This window comes from Xiphias gladius, chromosome 8 (assembly GCF_016859285.1).
Source record: "Xiphias gladius isolate SHS-SW01 ecotype Sanya breed wild chromosome 8, ASM1685928v1, whole genome shotgun sequence".
In the NCBI taxonomy this organism is placed as follows: Eukaryota; Metazoa; Chordata; class Actinopteri; order Istiophoriformes; family Xiphiidae; genus Xiphias; species Xiphias gladius.
The window spans coordinates 5,735,357-5,752,579 of NC_053407.1; the positions used below are offsets into that span (position 1 = coordinate 5,735,357).

General features: G+C 39.3%; 1 protein-coding gene across 1 annotated transcript in view; it reads right to left on the minus strand.

Annotated features, from left to right (window-relative positions):
• LOC120792829 (homeodomain-interacting protein kinase 3-like) overlaps positions 1–14,762 on the minus strand; it is a 40,067-nt gene extending 25,305 nt beyond the window's left edge. Inside the window, exons 1-4 of the mRNA XM_040132197.1 lie at positions 14,391–14,762; positions 10,302–11,341; positions 9,803–9,994; positions 9,350–9,532 (exon numbers count right to left, since the gene is read on the minus strand). Of these exons, the coding sequence (XP_039988131.1) occupies positions 9,350–9,532; positions 9,803–9,994; positions 10,302–11,339 (1,413 nt within the window). The 5' untranslated portion in view covers positions 11,340–11,341; positions 14,391–14,762. The remainder of the gene's footprint in view (positions 1–9,349; positions 9,533–9,802; positions 9,995–10,301; positions 11,342–14,390) is intronic.
• Positions 14,763–17,223: the final 2,461 nt, after the last annotated feature.

The window sequence follows — 17,223 nt, forward strand, 5'->3', positions numbered from 1 at the left end:
TCTGGAGTTGATTCCAAGTACTGAATTTGCATTTGGTAGCTTCAATGTGTGAAATTCTTTACTTGGTGAAGAAAAACCTCTTCACAACATCTAATCAGGTCAAGAACACTCCTGAGGAGGTATGCATATAATTGTCAAAGTCTAAAATCAAGATACGCCTTCATAAATATAGAGGGTTTACACAAGGTGCAAACCATTGGTAACACTCAAGAACAGAGAGGCCAGATTAGACTAAAAAAAAAAAAAAGAAGCCTGCCCACTTCTGGAATAAGATTCTTTGGACAGGTGAAACCAAGATTAACTTGAACCAGAATGATGGGAAGAGAGGAGTATGGAGAAGGAAAGGAACAGCTCATGATCCAAAGCATACCATATCATCGGTCAAACATGGTGGAGGCAGTGTTATGGACGTGTATGGATGACAATTGAACTGGGTCAATCATGTTTATTGATGATGTGACTGCTGATTGAAGTAGCAGGATGAAATCTGAAGTGTATAGGGCTATACTATTTGCTCAGATTCAGCCAAATGCTGTGAAACTGATAGTGTGGTGCTTCACAGTGCATATGGATAATGACCCAAAACATACTACAAAAACAAACAAAGAGCTTCTTGAGACAAGAAAATGAAATATTCTTCAATGGCCAAGTCAGCTACCTGACCTCAACCAGACTGAGCATGCTTTTCACTTACTAAAGACAAAACTGAGGGCAGAAAGACCCACAAATAAGCAGCGACTGAAAGCAGCTGCAGTAGGGGCCTAGCAAAGCATCTCAAGAGAGGAAACTCAGCATATGGTGATGTCCATGGGTTCCAAACTTCAGGCAGTCATTGACCGCAAAGGATTTTCATCCAAGTATTAAAATTAATCCTCATATTTATAATTATGTTGGTATGTCCAATTACTTTTGAGCCTTTGAAAATGAGGCACTATGTATAAAAATGGCTGTAATTCCAAAACAGTTAATGCAATATTTTTGTTAAACTCCTTGAATGAAAACTGAAAGTCTACACTTGAATTACATCTTGATGGCTTAATTTTAGATTCATTTTGGTGGTCTATAGAGGCGAAATTATTAAAAATTGTGTCACTGTCCAAATACTTATATTGCTCAAATACTTATACTAAACTGTATGTAGTAAACTGAATTATGAAGAGAAAACATAGATGGGGAGGTTCTGGTTTTAATTGTACCTGTTGTTACATTTTCCTGTCTGAAACTTGTGATGCTGCCGTCCTAGCTAGGTCTCCCTTGAAAAAGATGTTGCTAACCTCAGTGGGATTATTCTAGTTAAGTAAAGGTTAAATTAATAAATACAATTAAAAAATATTGTCCCTGGACAACACAAATACTCAGGCTCAGGGTATAGCTGTCCATTACAGAACTATGGCAAAAATAAACAAACATGTACAAACCAAAGTTGGGGGATTAAAGGGAAAAAAAAAAAAACAACCTAGGAGGACTCTGTGTTTGTGCGTGCATGTGTGCGTGTCTGCGTGCATGCATCATTGTGAGGTCATTTTGGCCAGTCCTAGTAACTTCAAAGGGCTGTTTGAGGGTTGAGACTTGGTTTTAGGGTTAAGGTTAGAATTAGGTTTAAGGTTAGGGTTACGGTAAGGGTTAGGCATAGGCATTTATTTGTGATGGTTAAGGTTAGGGTGGGTAAGGGGCTAGGGAATGCATTATGTCAACGAGTGTCCTCACCACTAATGTAAGATGTGTGTGTGTGTGTGTGTTGCTGCTGTTGGCTATACTGCCAGAGTCATAAAAAAGCAGCCCCAGCTTTCCAGAGCTGTAACAGCTCATCACATAACACACGTCTAACACACCCGCACACACACACACACCCACAGGTGTTTGGCAGTCAGGCCAGGTTCCAGAACTAACTAGTCACACTAGAAAGCAGCATTTATGACAAGAATAAACACTGCAGACTGTAAGGCAACACACTGCACAACAACACACTGAAATAACTATGGATAAAACACACCTCAGGCCGTATCTAAGTGTGTCTATGTTATTCTGAGTGATGTTAAATATGATGAGATAAGATTCGGTACAGGGCATGTGAACCCAGTGCTTTTAGACCTGTACACATAGTTGATCCATGATGATAACACATCAAACACATCCAACTACATTAATAAGGCTTCATGTGTGGAACACCAGATCAAGTTACATGAGAGTGAACATGCATCTACATCAACCAGAGCTATACAGACTAAAAACAAAAGAATAGTAAACACAACGGGCATGCGATTGCTTTCTGTTTCATTTTCAAAATGCTTGTAAAAATACCTTTCATGGTAAAGAGCACAATGCAAATTAAAAGTCTGTATTCATTATGCTGCTCTTTAAGACTAATAAACTGATCTCTGATTTCACTTCAATGCTGTCAATGACTAAAACCATTGGCCTACATAATATTTCCAGGCAAAAGGCCTCTTTGGTCCGGGAAAAATGGGTGGAGGAGTTCAACACACGGCAAGAATCAATGAGGCAAGCAAGTTTTACAAATAAAGAAATCAATAAGAAACAAATAAAGATCGCAGGACCTCAGCAAATTCCACAGTGACTGTAAGGAAACTTCCGCAGTGTTTAATACAATCAGATTCGATTAGAAGGAAAGACGCGACATATGCACATGCATGCACACACGTGGTGGTATTTTAATAATGGAAAAAAACACGAAGGCTAAGCAAGGACAAACCAATCGACAGACACTAATTATTTAAGTTGATAAGAAAAAAACAGAGCCTGCAGGTAAGAAACTGAATCTTGGAAGATGTTTACAAAAATTCACTGCAAAATGTGAGTGATCAAGTAATATTTGTAATGCAAAAAATACCTAGCAGCAGGTATAAGCTCCACCATCAAGCATGTTTCCCTACTAAGAACAAACTAGGACAGACAGCATAAATCCACAAACACTGCTGTCTTTTCACCGTTTTATTTCCTGAATGAATAAAAAGTCCCCATTTGCATTGAGATTCTTGTTTTGGCCTACTCAAGATCTGACTTTCCTGTTCCTTCCAAAGAGAACTTGGCAAAGACACACATTTTTGTATATCTACATAAAATGGTTGACCAAATGTATGAAGCATGTACAACTGCAATGCAACTAGGTCCTAGTGTAAAAGAGCACCTACTATATGTGAAAAAGAAATCACAGCTAAATGAAGAAAGCCTAACAAAACCTGCCCACGTCTGTAAGCGTTCCAAGATGTTAGCCATCTTTCCTTCCACCTGATCTGCTTAACTGAATTATTCACATAGCCCAGTGCTCCATATTCCATGTGGGAGGTGCTTTTACATCACCAGCCCCCACAGAACAGAACAGTCACCTCACCAAGCCCTGCTGTGTCATGCGACCATGGCAACAACACATTAAAGCATGATAAGTATTGAATAGCTTCCACCAGAGGCATCTTTCTACAAGAGTTATGCTTACAAAATCAACAGAGTTCAAGTTCATATTACCACCTCCCAGTATTTTTGTTTTAAGCACAAAAACTATCCAGGTAACTAAGCAAGAATTCAGCCAAAAGGTTGCACCTGTATGTCTTCAGGTGAACAAAAACGCCTAGGGCCCACTATAGCATAAGTCTAGATTCTATTTGCCTTTCTATGGACTAACAAGGTCCATTCAGGGCCAATGACAAATTGACATAGGTTGATGATCAAAATAGTACACCATTTCATTAGAAATTAAGTGGAATTCATCGTTATAAGAATCTACAGAAGAATACACTTAATGGTCCAGTGACTGGGGAGACAACTGATGCACACTGAACTCACTGTTATGTTCAAGAAACCAGTTCCGAGATGATTTTTGCTTTGTGCCATAGTGCATATCCTCCTGGAAGTAGCCGTTAGAAGATGGGTAAATTGCGGCCATAAAGGGATGCACTTGGTCAGTAACAACACTCAGATAGGCTATAACATTCAAACGATGATTGATTGGTATCAAGGGGCTCAAAGTGAACCAAGAAAAAATTCCCCACACCATTACACCACCATCATCAGCCTGGACTGTTGACACAAGTCAGGCAGGTTGGGTTCATAGATTCATGCTGTTGATGCCACATTCTGACCCTACCATCTGCCTGCCTCAGCAGAAATTTCATCAGACCAGGTTACATTTTGCCAGTCTAAAACTGAGTTTTTTTTCTGTTCTTGGCTGACAGGACCCAACGTGGTCTTTTGTTGTTGTAGCCTATCCGCCTCAAGGTTCAACATGTTGTGTATTCTGAGATGCTTTTCTGCTCACCACAGTGGTTATCTGAATTATCGATATCAACTTGAACCAGTCTGGTCATTCTCCTCTGACCTCTATTATCATTTGCAACATTCTGAGTAAACTATATAGACTGTTGTGTGTAAAAATCCTAGGAGACCAGCAGTTTCAGAAATACTCATACTAGCCCATCTGGCAACAACAATCATTTCACCGTAAAAGATGTTAGTTTCATGTCAACATTAAATGAAGCTTCTGATCTGTATCTGCATGATTTTATGCACTGCACTGCTGCCACATGATTGGCTATTTGGAAAATAAATATGCATGCGTAGTGTTCCTAATAAAGTTCTCAGTGAGTGTGAACACACTCCTAATTAGCATTCATACCAATTATGATGATGTTAGGGACCTAAGTTCCATCAGTGTTTGTTTAATGGTAATTGTTAAAGGCTTAGTCTGTTTATTTTTATGAGCATTGGGCCATTAGTATTTTAAGCATCTGTCATCTGATCATAATTTAAAATACAGGCACATTTTACTCTACAACGTGCCCATACTGGTAAACAAACCTTTAACAGAATCAATAAATATTAAGAACTTGGATACAGTGTTACCCTGTGTTGGTCTGTGTATTAAAACAAGATCAGTTCCACTTAATGTGGGAGTGAGGGATGCAAACCTGCATTTATAATTTAGATTACATTTTGATCTCAGATTATGAGTGTTAAGACAACCTTAATTTGAACTGACTTTTGTATCAAATCCACATTTCTGGCAATGTCACTAACTATGGTTCTGGAAAATCCAGGGAAACCCCCCCCAAAAAAAAGAAAAAAGAAAAAAAAAACAAAAACCCTCTCCTACCTACTGTAGTGAAGCCAGCATTTCTTAACAGCTTCACTATGGTAACAATACACTGCAGCCATTATACAATATGAGTACTTGAGATGAGGAGATAGTGTGTCCCGGAAACCACTCTCCTGATAACCTCATGTTCAAGCTAACTAACACACACACACACACACACACACACACACACACACACACACACACACACACACACACACACACACACACACACACACACACACACACACACACACACAGACACACGGAGTGAGACAGACACATTGCTCTGGGACTCAAAAGGCATAATCATAGGGATAAAAATGTGAGTGAACAGTGAGGTGACTTCTCCCTATGAACACAAATATTTACCTACCCAAGCTCAAATTCAGGCCAACCAATGCACACTGCAAAAAGTAAACTACAAATGCATATGCATTACCAGCTGACGTCATGGCCAAACCAACTCCCACACACAAACACACAGTAGAAGGGAGATAGGATGGGAGGCAGAGAAAACATGGAGGAAGTGAAGGAAAAGTTACTGTGGCTGTACTCTCTGAATAACCTTTCAACACAATGGCCTTCCATTGTTTGGTAAAAGGAACGAAACTAGATGTTTTGCAAAATAAAAAGCAATCAAAAGAACAGTTTGAAACTGCTGCACACTGCTGGTGGCCACAGAAAAAAATGGCCATGTTACACTCCAGAAATCATGTTACACTTCAGAAGATTTCAGGTCAATATGTAGCTTTGTGGCTCCAGCAGGTTAAGTTACAAACAATTTTCTATTCTCAGAGAAGCCCTTTATCACGTCTGAATTGAGCTATTGTGAAGCATGTTAGGGTAAACTGTTTAACCTACATGAAGGATCCAGCCTTGGCAGCTGTTGCATGGACAGGGGCACACATATGAGCACACCCAGAAACACACAGGAATGTCTGAATGTTTTTTCTTGGATCTAAATGTGGATTTTCACATACCACATTCTTCTCTGGCCTTCTGTGTCCTGAGTGACCTCCATGAAATTCAGCGCCAGTCCATTTTAACTGCACTATGATCTAAGCATTGCCAACACTGCTCAAAGACAAAACACACACAAGTACATATGAAAGCACACTCATACATACTTAGTCAGGTCAACTGAGAGCAAAGCCTTCATGTTATGCAACAGCTACAGCTCCACTCTCCTCCTCATCTCTCAGATGGGGGGAGAGGGGCTAAAAAGTCACTTGCTTTTTCTAAAATAGAGAAGTTGCATCCAGGGTTAACACTGGCATTTTGGTGCTCTGAGGCTCTTTATATTACATTTTAGTCTGAGGTCATTTCTTTCAAGACAGGAAGCCCACACTTTTTGGGTCCCAATTTTTTCACCAGAAATTACGATTGCGATAACTGAGAAACCGTTGTGTTCCTTTACTGGTTAATAAAATCAGGACTTCAGAAAGTGGAATGGTGGGTGTGTGCAGTGCATTAGTTGCAGACATACCAGTAACTTAACAGTATTTTTCACTCTTCACTGTTTGAAGAGTTTGCAATAGTTTACCTAACCAGATCAACCTACTTGCTGATACTTGCTAGTAAGAGCATAAGTGAATGAAGTTGCCAGCTTGCTGTTGCATAGTTAATAAAAAGGAAATACTTTGTCTAAGTTTAGACGTCATTAAATATGTCAACCGCAAACAACTTGCACATACCAACAAGACTGCAATGAGTCATCAGAAATTTACAAATGAGACAACAGGTTTTGATTGAACAGATATTCTATTTTGTAGGATGTCTAATTTAGTTTTTTAACCACAGCAGGTACTTGTGTGGCATAATGTGAGTTTACAAGTTTACAGCTTAATAACGTAATGAAGTTTGTTTGCACAAAAACATCTCGAATTTCACAATTCTGGCTGCGTTTCATAAGCACGTTCTCCTTCTCATCCTAGCCTAAGAGACATGCCAAATATTACATGACGCTGTTCCTCATATAACATCTCAGTTCCTCTTCACGTTATGCAAGACCAGCAGAGTTTAGGGCGTGACGCGCTGTACTTAAATCAGACATACTGTATATGCATTCAGGCATGCGCCCAAAAATGCATATGTGCATAAAAGAATGAGGGAGCAAAGCAAAGAGAAAGACAGGCAAAACGGACAAAAAGTGGAAGACAGAAACAGAGAAAGGGGGGAAACGCTGTGCATGCCGTGGAGCTCCCAGTGAGAGTGTGCAGGTTAATACAGAGCACTTCACATTACATAACAGAGAAGGCATAAACATATAAAGCTGGGGCAAGACTTTGCTAAGCCCTGTGGGAAAAACACAGACACACACATAAACAACCATTAACCACGGCACTAAGTCAGCTCACTGTGTTGGCATGTCATGATGACATTTCACTTCAAGACATATCTGATCTTTCTCAAAAATATTCTACCCTGTTAATCTAATTTCTGAACATTTTGTAATACTTGAAACCAGCTGAGTTTCCTCTGAGGTGTGCCACTCTTACTTTCTATTTTTGGTTTCTCTCATAACAAAACTTACTAGTATTCAAAATAAAATACATTGTTAATAAAATACATAACTTTCCCTCGTGGGAAGTTTCTTCTGTATCAGTTGCGTACGACGGGGCATGTAATTTTAAATGGCAGTGTAGAACTGTGCATTTATGTTAATTCCATTTTAGGACTAAATTTAATGTTAGTATACTTCATAGTTTTTTGTGGATTCAGGGTGGATTAGCGATTAGCTTGCAAGCTAGCTCATCTTTTTAGCCCACAAACCTCTTTTAGCAAGGAAAAGACATTGTGGCAGTACTAACAAGAGAGGGGAGAGCGCTCATGACACATGAGAAAATTCACGTCTGATTAGTAAAGTCCAAGGAAACCCAATAGCTAGATTAAGTTATTTTGCTTCAGTGTTTTTTCAGCAACTATATTTCCTTCACAGGTCGTATTTATTTTCTACATATATATGGTAACCTTAAAAAGCTGCAGAGATTAATGTGAAATGGTTACAACCAATGATTTTTTACTCGAGTTCCTGTTGCTCAAAAAAGCATAGAGAGGAAAATTTTCACTACAACAGGCTCCATGACAGGTGGACAGGTGATAAGTATTTGGACAGTGACACAATTTTTGTTATTTTACATCTGTATTACGCCACAATGGATCATAATATTGCATTAACCGTGTAGTATCTGTTTCATGGCCAGGTATGGCGTGTTCCCTAGTTATTTCATGACAAATTAAGCAGTCTTCAATGCCCAAGTCAGTCACCTGACCACAACCCAAAAGAGCATGCTCTTAACTTACTGCAGACTAAACTGAAGGTAGAAAGACCCACAAACAAGCAGCAACCGCAGGCAGCTGCTTGTTTATGTTTTTGTTTGTGTGTTTATGTGTTCCAGACTTCAGGCAGTCAGTGACCGCAAAGGATTTTCTTCCAATTATTAAAAATGATCCTTACATTTATAATTATATTGATTAATCTAATTACTTTTAAGACTCTGAAAATTGAGGGAATATGTATAAAAATGTCTGAAATTCCTGAAATTTAATGCGGTATTTTTGTTAAACCCCTTTAATTAAAAATGAAAGTCTACACTTCAATCACATCTTGATGGCTTAATTTCAAATACATTGTGATAGTGTACAAACGCAAACTTATGAAATGTCAGTGTCCAAATACTTACATACCTGACTGTGTCTACAACACATACATATACACCAGTGCTTTTTTCCCCCCAATTAGTTTATTTATTAGGGCATCAAAACACATAAAATAGTATAAAAAACAATAACTAATATGACTATAGAAGAATTGCTGAAATGGCAAAAAAGGGACTTTAGTGTAAGATTTATGACTAAGCATTAAGATGCGGGCCAAAAAAAGCCAAAAAAAAGAACCTACTACAATTTTCAGTAAGTGACTAAGACAAAAACTAAATGTAAAATTCTTATCAAAATTAATACTGTATAGAATAGAAAACTCAACTACGCAACCCCTCATTATAGGTACAGAATCTGGGTTCTCGAAACCTGAGTAATAGTAACAGAGTAATGAAGGCCTAATCTGAAGTAATTTCTACACTGAAAGAAGTCAGTCTAAGCCTCACCCACTGCAGGGTGCCTCTTAAGTGCTTTCAAGGTGAATGAGAGGAGAAAATATACTGATACAAAGCTGGTTCTAATAGTTTTTTAATTAAATAATAACATCTTAGTGAATGATAGATTATCCAGAGATTCAAGTGAAGGTGAAGGTCCTCACCTGTAGTATCTGGACTGCAGGTAAGTGGAGCACACAGCCTTGGAGACATGGCTGGCTGAGCCAAAGTCAATAACCTTGACTCTGTAGGGCTGCCTGGAGGGGTTCACCAGCATGATGTTCTCCGGTTTAAGGTCAGCATGGATCAAACCCAGAGACTTCAGTTTCTTTAAAGCTGTTGCCACCTGCAAAGATTGACATAAATAAATTCAGAATATGAGCAAGTGTGGTACTCAGCGTGTGATTCTAGGCTCAAAATTGGCTGTGGGAATTCAAGACCCTGAGCCCAATAAAAGAAACCATGATTACCAACTTATTCTTTAACTCTAAGGCTGCCCACAATGTTCAACATATAACATGTTGAGGATTCTTTTTGGGCCACTTAGCCGATTAGAAAGCTGTGTTTTGTGTATATGGGTTATATCTGTGTGTGACTTCAAGCAAGGTCGCTTTACCTGCTGCAGAATAGGCCTGATGATTCTGAGTGGCAGTGGGCTGAACTTGTTCTGTTTAAGGAAGTCATAGAGGTTTTGCTCCAGCATCTCAAACACCAGGCATGTGTGGCTGCGGTGCTGAAAGCACTCCAGAGCACGCACCACATTGTGCTCATCTGCATTCTCACTGCTCAACCGGGCCAGGATCTCGACCTGGGGGTTTAGGAACAAGGAAGATAATAAAGGTTTGGTTCAGACCATCAAGTGTAAGAAAATACATAGGAAAATTTTAGCTAACAGACAGTTCTGTAGCATCTAGAACGATCAAACATTGTCTCTCGTAATTAAAAGTGACAATAGAAGCAGTGTTTCTGTTGTCATGTGCTGGTGTGATACGCAAACAAAACTGCAGTCACAAGTAATTAGGGCACCATTAGGGGAGACTTTTCAGTTAATCAACAATTTCAACTAAAAAACTGACAATGATACACATGCATAACAAAAACACACAAATCCTCACCTCAATCTGTCCCTGACGTGCATAGGATGGATGGTTCTTCAGTATTTTTATAGCCACTATTTCATTCGTTCCCCTCTTCCAGCACTTTACCACCTGACCAAACGTGCCGCGACCAAGAAACTCTAAGACCTCGTAGCTGTTCTTCAAGGAGCACAGAACCTCGTGTTGAACTAACTGATAGTCACCATCTCCTGATCCATTTCTGGTCACTGTAGCTCCTGCCACTGCCTCAGTACTACCGTTATGCTTGATTTCTGTCCCATCCACCCCGATTCCCATGTCGGTCAGTCCATGAACTGTGCTGTGATGAGGCAGTGTTCCTGCACCTCCTACTCTGACAGTGTCTGCACTGTTGCCGGTGCTGGTTTGCAACATGGCCACAGGGGGAGGGAGTGAAGGTAGGGCAGATACCGCCTCCACTATCTGCATGGTTCTGATGCAGTTGTTCTCCCACAGATGTTCTCCACTTTCACCTGCTTTCGGTTCACATCTCTCGGTGGCGCATGTGTCTAGAAGGTTAACGTTTCCCCCTCTTGCTTTTACTCTTCTGTTTCTACCGTCTTCCTCCTCTGCTCTGATACAGGCCCTCCTCAGTAGCACACAGTCCAAGCCTCCTCCGGATGGAGTTCCACCACAGTCCCTACAAGGCCTCACTTCCTGTGGGCCTCTGCTCTGGCAAAGAGTCTCCTGATATTGGATCCCAGCTGGACCTTGTCTTTGTGGCTCAAACCTGTCCTCTCTCTGTAATCCTGCCGTCTGCAATGCCCACTCTTCCTTTTCTTCAAGCTGTACTCCCCTGTGCCGTCTTCCTGAATCAGCAACAGCTGAGGATGGGATAACGTTGTTGGGATAGGCAATTCCGTAGTTGACTCCAATCACGTAGGTCTTGGGTGGGGGTTGATGCTGAAAGGCTCTGCTGGTGGTATTACTGCGGTGGGCTTCACCTGTGTGTCTGCTGGCACCACTTCTGCTGGTTCCTAAGGCACTTGTTTCAGCTGAGTGCAGGTGTAATGGGTAGACCAAAACTTTTGAGTCCATACCTGAAAACAGGAGATAAATAAAACACAAGCTACATATATCATTTAGTAAAGGTTATGGCAAAGCAGACACAATTTGACAGGTGTTTAGGCTTAGGTATTTGTCTACAAATACTTACCTACCAATACTAAGATAGCCATGCAAACATTTAAATGCTAAAATGAGACTGTAGAAATTCACTGTAAAAAAACTAACTTTGCCAAAATTCTGTATACAGCGAAATTAACACTATATTATAACACTCCCTATCACCATCCTGCTGAGAAACATTGCAGTCTAAATAAAGCAGTCCTAAAGGTTGCCAAAGTGAATACACATCTAAGCCATCATGTCACCCTTACTGGAAAGGGGAACTGGTCAACTGTAATGGGAGATGGGGGAAGCCCATTTCATTGCTGGCCTGTTCCTGCAAGCTACACTGGAGGGTCAGTTTCACACAAAGTAGAACAGCAAAGCACGCAGTACCTCAGGGGGAAATGACACACCATGAAACATGATGAGTGTTCTGTAACTCTGACATTTTACAGATGCACCTATTACACTGAAATGACTGTTGACTGAGCTCAATGATTGATAAACATTTCTGTTTAGGAAGCTACTGAAATATTGTTTTATAAACCATGCATGTTAGTATCGTTTTTGTTACTTAATGTGATGGCCACCAAGCAATATCCCCAATTTTATATGCTTCAAATCAAAGTGAGTTAATCAAATGCTGAAGAAAATTCCTCCAACAGAGCACATTCTAAGATCTACTGGCTGCTACCTGAGTTTCTGGTCTGTCCAATGCAACAGTTGACTGATATAATGAAGTTATCACTCATAGAGATACAATCATCCAAGTGTCATTTGAGTCTGCCTCTAAATTTTGTGAGATCTTGAAGACCAATGGAGATGTCATGAAATTTTTATTCAAAACGCACAGAATGGAGTTAATGGTTTGTATTTCGAGTTGAATTTGTGTCTGTATTCAATATATTCAACCACACGTTTACATCTTTTTTTAAAAGGTCATCCACATATGACACAATTTAATTCTATGTGGTGTTACACTGCCCAGTGCTTACAGATTTAATAACCATTTTTAATTCCAAACTCTACGTCAAAATTTCTTTTTAAGTGTTTTTTTTTTAAAGGAACATTCCTTTCATTGCAGCAAGTCATGACACCATGAGAAAATAGGCAGAGCCCAAGCCTTTCAGCCACACATCCTGAATATTTCCAAACAGAGGTATACATTTTGCCTGACTGGGTTTACGCTCAGAGTCAGGTGATTCCAGTTTTAAGGCTACATTACAAATTATACAAACACACTTATGAAGTTGCCTGTCTTAGGCACAAAGTTTTGTTCAACAAGAAAGGCCTGTTGAGAGCCAGTGGCCTTCCTCACACACAGGCTCAGACAGGTAGAGGGGTGTGGCTCAGCGTCAATATTACAATGCAACACACTTCACTTCTCATGACTAGCAGGGCTGATGATTTTTAACAGATACACTCCTGAATTGGATTAACAACCATGGTTGTGACCAAACTTTTTTCAAACAGGGTAAATTTCTGGTTATTAGGAATATATGGATCCAATCTAATTAGAACCATAATACTGACAGGGCAAAACTGATCTGACTACTACTGTGCTGCTTCCAGAGAGCAACTCGGAGGCCGTAAATACAAATTCTTGTAGCCAACAGAGCAGTCAAGAAAGAAAATATTTTTCCACTGATAAGATCAGTGTATACATTGGCAGAAACTACTTTCTTCATTCACCAACCACAGCTTAAAGCCTGACAAATATTGATAATAATTTGATGATAAAACTGACAAAACTTATTTGGAACAAAGCAAAGTACCCACCACCATATGGCTAGTGTGACTGATGTGCATTGTTTTCACCCTGTGTATACCTGCCAAGGTGCCATACCCATCAGTTTTTGAGGGACACTTGCACAGACACAGCTGTGATACCTCCTGCTCTATCCTCTCACTGCCAAACTAGGTAGCCTGTTATCCCACAGGGCAATAAGAACCAAGCTTGAAATGGAGAGTCATGATACACAGGTGGTTCTATGCATGTGTGTGTGAGAGATTGTGGTGAGTTTTACAGTTGTACAAGAATACCAGCTGTACACAAAATTTGCTACTGATCAATCCAGGACAGAGTTAACATATGGGAGGACTGATGTGTGTGTGTGTGTGTGTGTGTGTGTGTGTGTGTGTGTGTGTGTGTGTGTGTGTGTGTGTGTGTGTGTGTGTGTGTGTGTGTGCGCACACTTGTACTTCTATCTTTGTGAGGACCAGTGAGTTATATACCTTACGAAGTGAGGACATTTTGGCCGGTCCTCACTTTTAGACACACCTTCAGAGGGCTTGTTTAGGGTTAAGACTTGAGGTTTTATGGTTTAAGTTATAATTAGGTTCAGGTTAGGCATTTAGTTGTGATGGCTGAGGTTAGGGTAAAGGGCTAGGGAATGCATTATGTCAATGAGTGTCCTTACAAAGATAGAAGTACAAGTGTGTGTGTTTTTGGGGAAGGGTAACTCCAGCCTGCACACCTGTTGAAACTTATGTTGTGGGTGACAAGTTGTGGGTGACAAGCAGCTAAATGATGGGTGTGTTATACTATATACATGCATAACCGAACTGGAAAATTGTTTTAAAAAATAAATAAATAAATAAAAATTGTAAATTGTATACTTACAATAGCTGTGTGTTGCATTATTTTTTTTTAACCAAATAAATTCAATCCATGTACAAACATTTTCAAGGTAACATTAACGTCTCACAAAACACATAGCTACAAAAATCTAAACACAAATGCATGTTCTTCACAGACCCTTGAGTTGTACTACTATTCTTCATTAACTCTTACTAATTATCTTTCACTACTAACACTTGACTACCAAAGGGAACAAATTGAAGTTGGCTAGTTTAACAGTTAGAAAACTAGCTAGCTGTGAGCGAAGTCCTTTCAAAGTCAAAGTGATAAAATAGACAAACACCAGCGCAACGCAGAAAATGTATCTGACAGTGGGGTTGTCTGAAAAGTAGACATACCTTCAGTAAGACCAGTAAATCATATCACCCAGAGAGTCAAGGAACAGGCTACCAACGAGGACCCGCACCACAGTCAAATCCTGCATTAATGCCGCTGCTGCTGCCATCTTGTTCAACGATGAGGAGAGACCGAGCGACTTTTCGCACATTTGAAGCTCCAAATAACATAAACAACTAGATATTACGAACGCCAGTCAAGACCCATAGTTTCAACAGCCGTCTCGGGTTTCATCAAACGTTGTTCTTGTGCGTATTCAAGACGAGGACCCGTGTTTCTAAACTTTTGCATTTCAATACGCCTCGTCCCCAACGGAGATAGCTGCTGACTGCTAGCTGTTGCTGCTGGTTTGGTAGCTTGTTGCTTCTTCGCATGTGTGGAATGTTGGGGAGGGGTGAGAGAGGCAGAGAGAGAGCCGTGTGTATAAATGTCACACTGAAAAAATATCAGATTTACATGATATTTTACTCCATTATATACATTTAGAAATGTTATAATTAAAACGTTTTCTTATGATTAGTGTATCTAATAATCTATTGAACTTTATAAAACTGTGTTTGATTTAAATACCACAAAGAAACTGGCACAATGAAAAGTTCGTGCCAAATAGTCCATTCTGTTTAAGTGTAATTCCGCCATCATTCATTTTGACATGACAAACATGACAAAAAGTTCTATTCCATTTGAAAATCGACAAATCTATAAAGACATGCATGTTGGGAAGGGATAGTCCTGCCTTTACCTTTGAACCAGGCACAGACCTGCAGCTGCTAGTCAGGTCTTGGCATGTGACTGCCCATTGACTGAGTAAAATATAAGGGAGTCTTTCCTCCAATAATTAGTAACGAATACCTTCCTGTTCTAATGTGGTTCACAACACTGCAGCCCCAAATTGAATCATATTATTACATGAAAGTAAAGCACAGGTCCCAACAACTAAACAGTAATTTAATAAATGCGGGCAAATGTCCACAGAACACACACAACCTCAAAAACACATGCAGAGCTGGACTTGGCCAGTCTCACTATTTAATTGGGATTCACAAAAGGTCATTAAAATCCCACAATGCCTTAAAAACAAGTAAAACTCATAAACAAACCAAATCAGGATGACAGAAAGGTGCCATTGTCAGCTAGTGCAACTAAGCTCACAAACAAAACTACTGGGTATTATAACATAAGATAAAAACATAATCAAATTAGCTGTTGGACATCTACTTGAGCAAACTTCATTGTTACGCAGGACAGGACTCTATATGTTAGCAGTACAACAAAAGGCAATACCTCTTACAGTGGCAGCCAATTCGAAACCATCTTAACTGTACACTTTTCTAAATATGTGTCTGTTTTCTTCTTGTCTTATCATGTTGTTGCACTTTGCATTGTTGTAATTGTTATATGGTTCTCTTTGCAGACATTCTCAAGCAAATACACAAACAGGAAAAATTCTTCAGACATTACATTAAGATATACATACATATTACATAGTGATCCAAGAATTTTTCGTCATTTCAGTCCTATGTTTTTGCCAATATAACTCATTAATTAAAAAATTTGCCAGTATGGAGTGGAAGTATAATAACAATTCAAAATTCTTTGGTTGTTAAGGGCAACTGTGCAATTATTTACCATTCTGTTTCTATTATAACATTAATGCAACCAAGTTATATCAGATTGATAATTGGAGCTCTGGCTCCACCTGCCTTCTCATATGTGTAGTCCATGTAAGCAGCTTAATAAAAATGATAATGATAGGTCCCTTTAGTTGTTTTCATGTGATGCTCAGAATGGAATGCAATGTTACACTGATTGTGAGGTCACCATTAAATTATTGTTGACTGAAATGATGGTTACTTTATAAGCCTACAAGATCGCCATCATAAAATGATCTAGCCATTTATTTAAATAAAAGGGTGTTTGATGAAGAATTGCAATACCCAGTTTCATCTGGCTCTGAAATCTCTCAGGACAAAGCCTTACTGTAAGATGTAGAAAATAAAAAATGACTCCATTGTCTGGGACAAACAATGCTTTATTGGCATGTTGGATGAACACTCAAAGACAAATATCAATGAAGTTTATGTGCTGTCAATGAACACGTTACTCATTTGAGGGAACAAGCAATGCCATTCTGTCTGGAGGAGTGATGAAATGTTACAACCACTATAATTGTTCTGTGGTACGTTAAGTGTGTAAAATATGCATTAGAAATTTCAGGACCAAAAGCAAAGTATTTGTCAAAAGTAAATATTCTAGACATCTTAAAAATAAGAAATGTTATAAATAAGTGAACTTAATTTAAAAACCTAAGTAACAAACAGTTCAAATTGGTGCATAACACCAGTCTGGCTTCCCTTCAGTAGTATTTATTCTGGTCTGGTCATGTTCATCTTAAAGTATCTTATTTACAAACATGCAGTGGATATAAAAAGTCAAAACGCCCTCTATGTTCTTATTCTGCTTGAAAATAAAGTTAAAGCTACATTGAATTGGTAATTCACAGATTCTCATAAGGGCCACAACACTCCCTTTTAAACTGGCTTTTTATGAATTTAGTGATAACACTTAGACATTTCATGGTCTTGGCCCCTGCTGCGCTCCAAATCTTTTAATTCAATACAAATATTCAGACCCTTAGAGAGGCTTTCAACATCCAGACCAGAACTAACCAGGGTTTTAAGCTATGGCCTTTTAAATAAATGGTTCAACATTTCAGAAAATATAGATATTCACTTTCTTGCACAGAACTAGGTGGGAAGATAAATACCACCCTCACATCTGTACACAAATATGCAGCTGCAGCCAGGAGCCAATTATCTTAGCTTAGCATAAAGA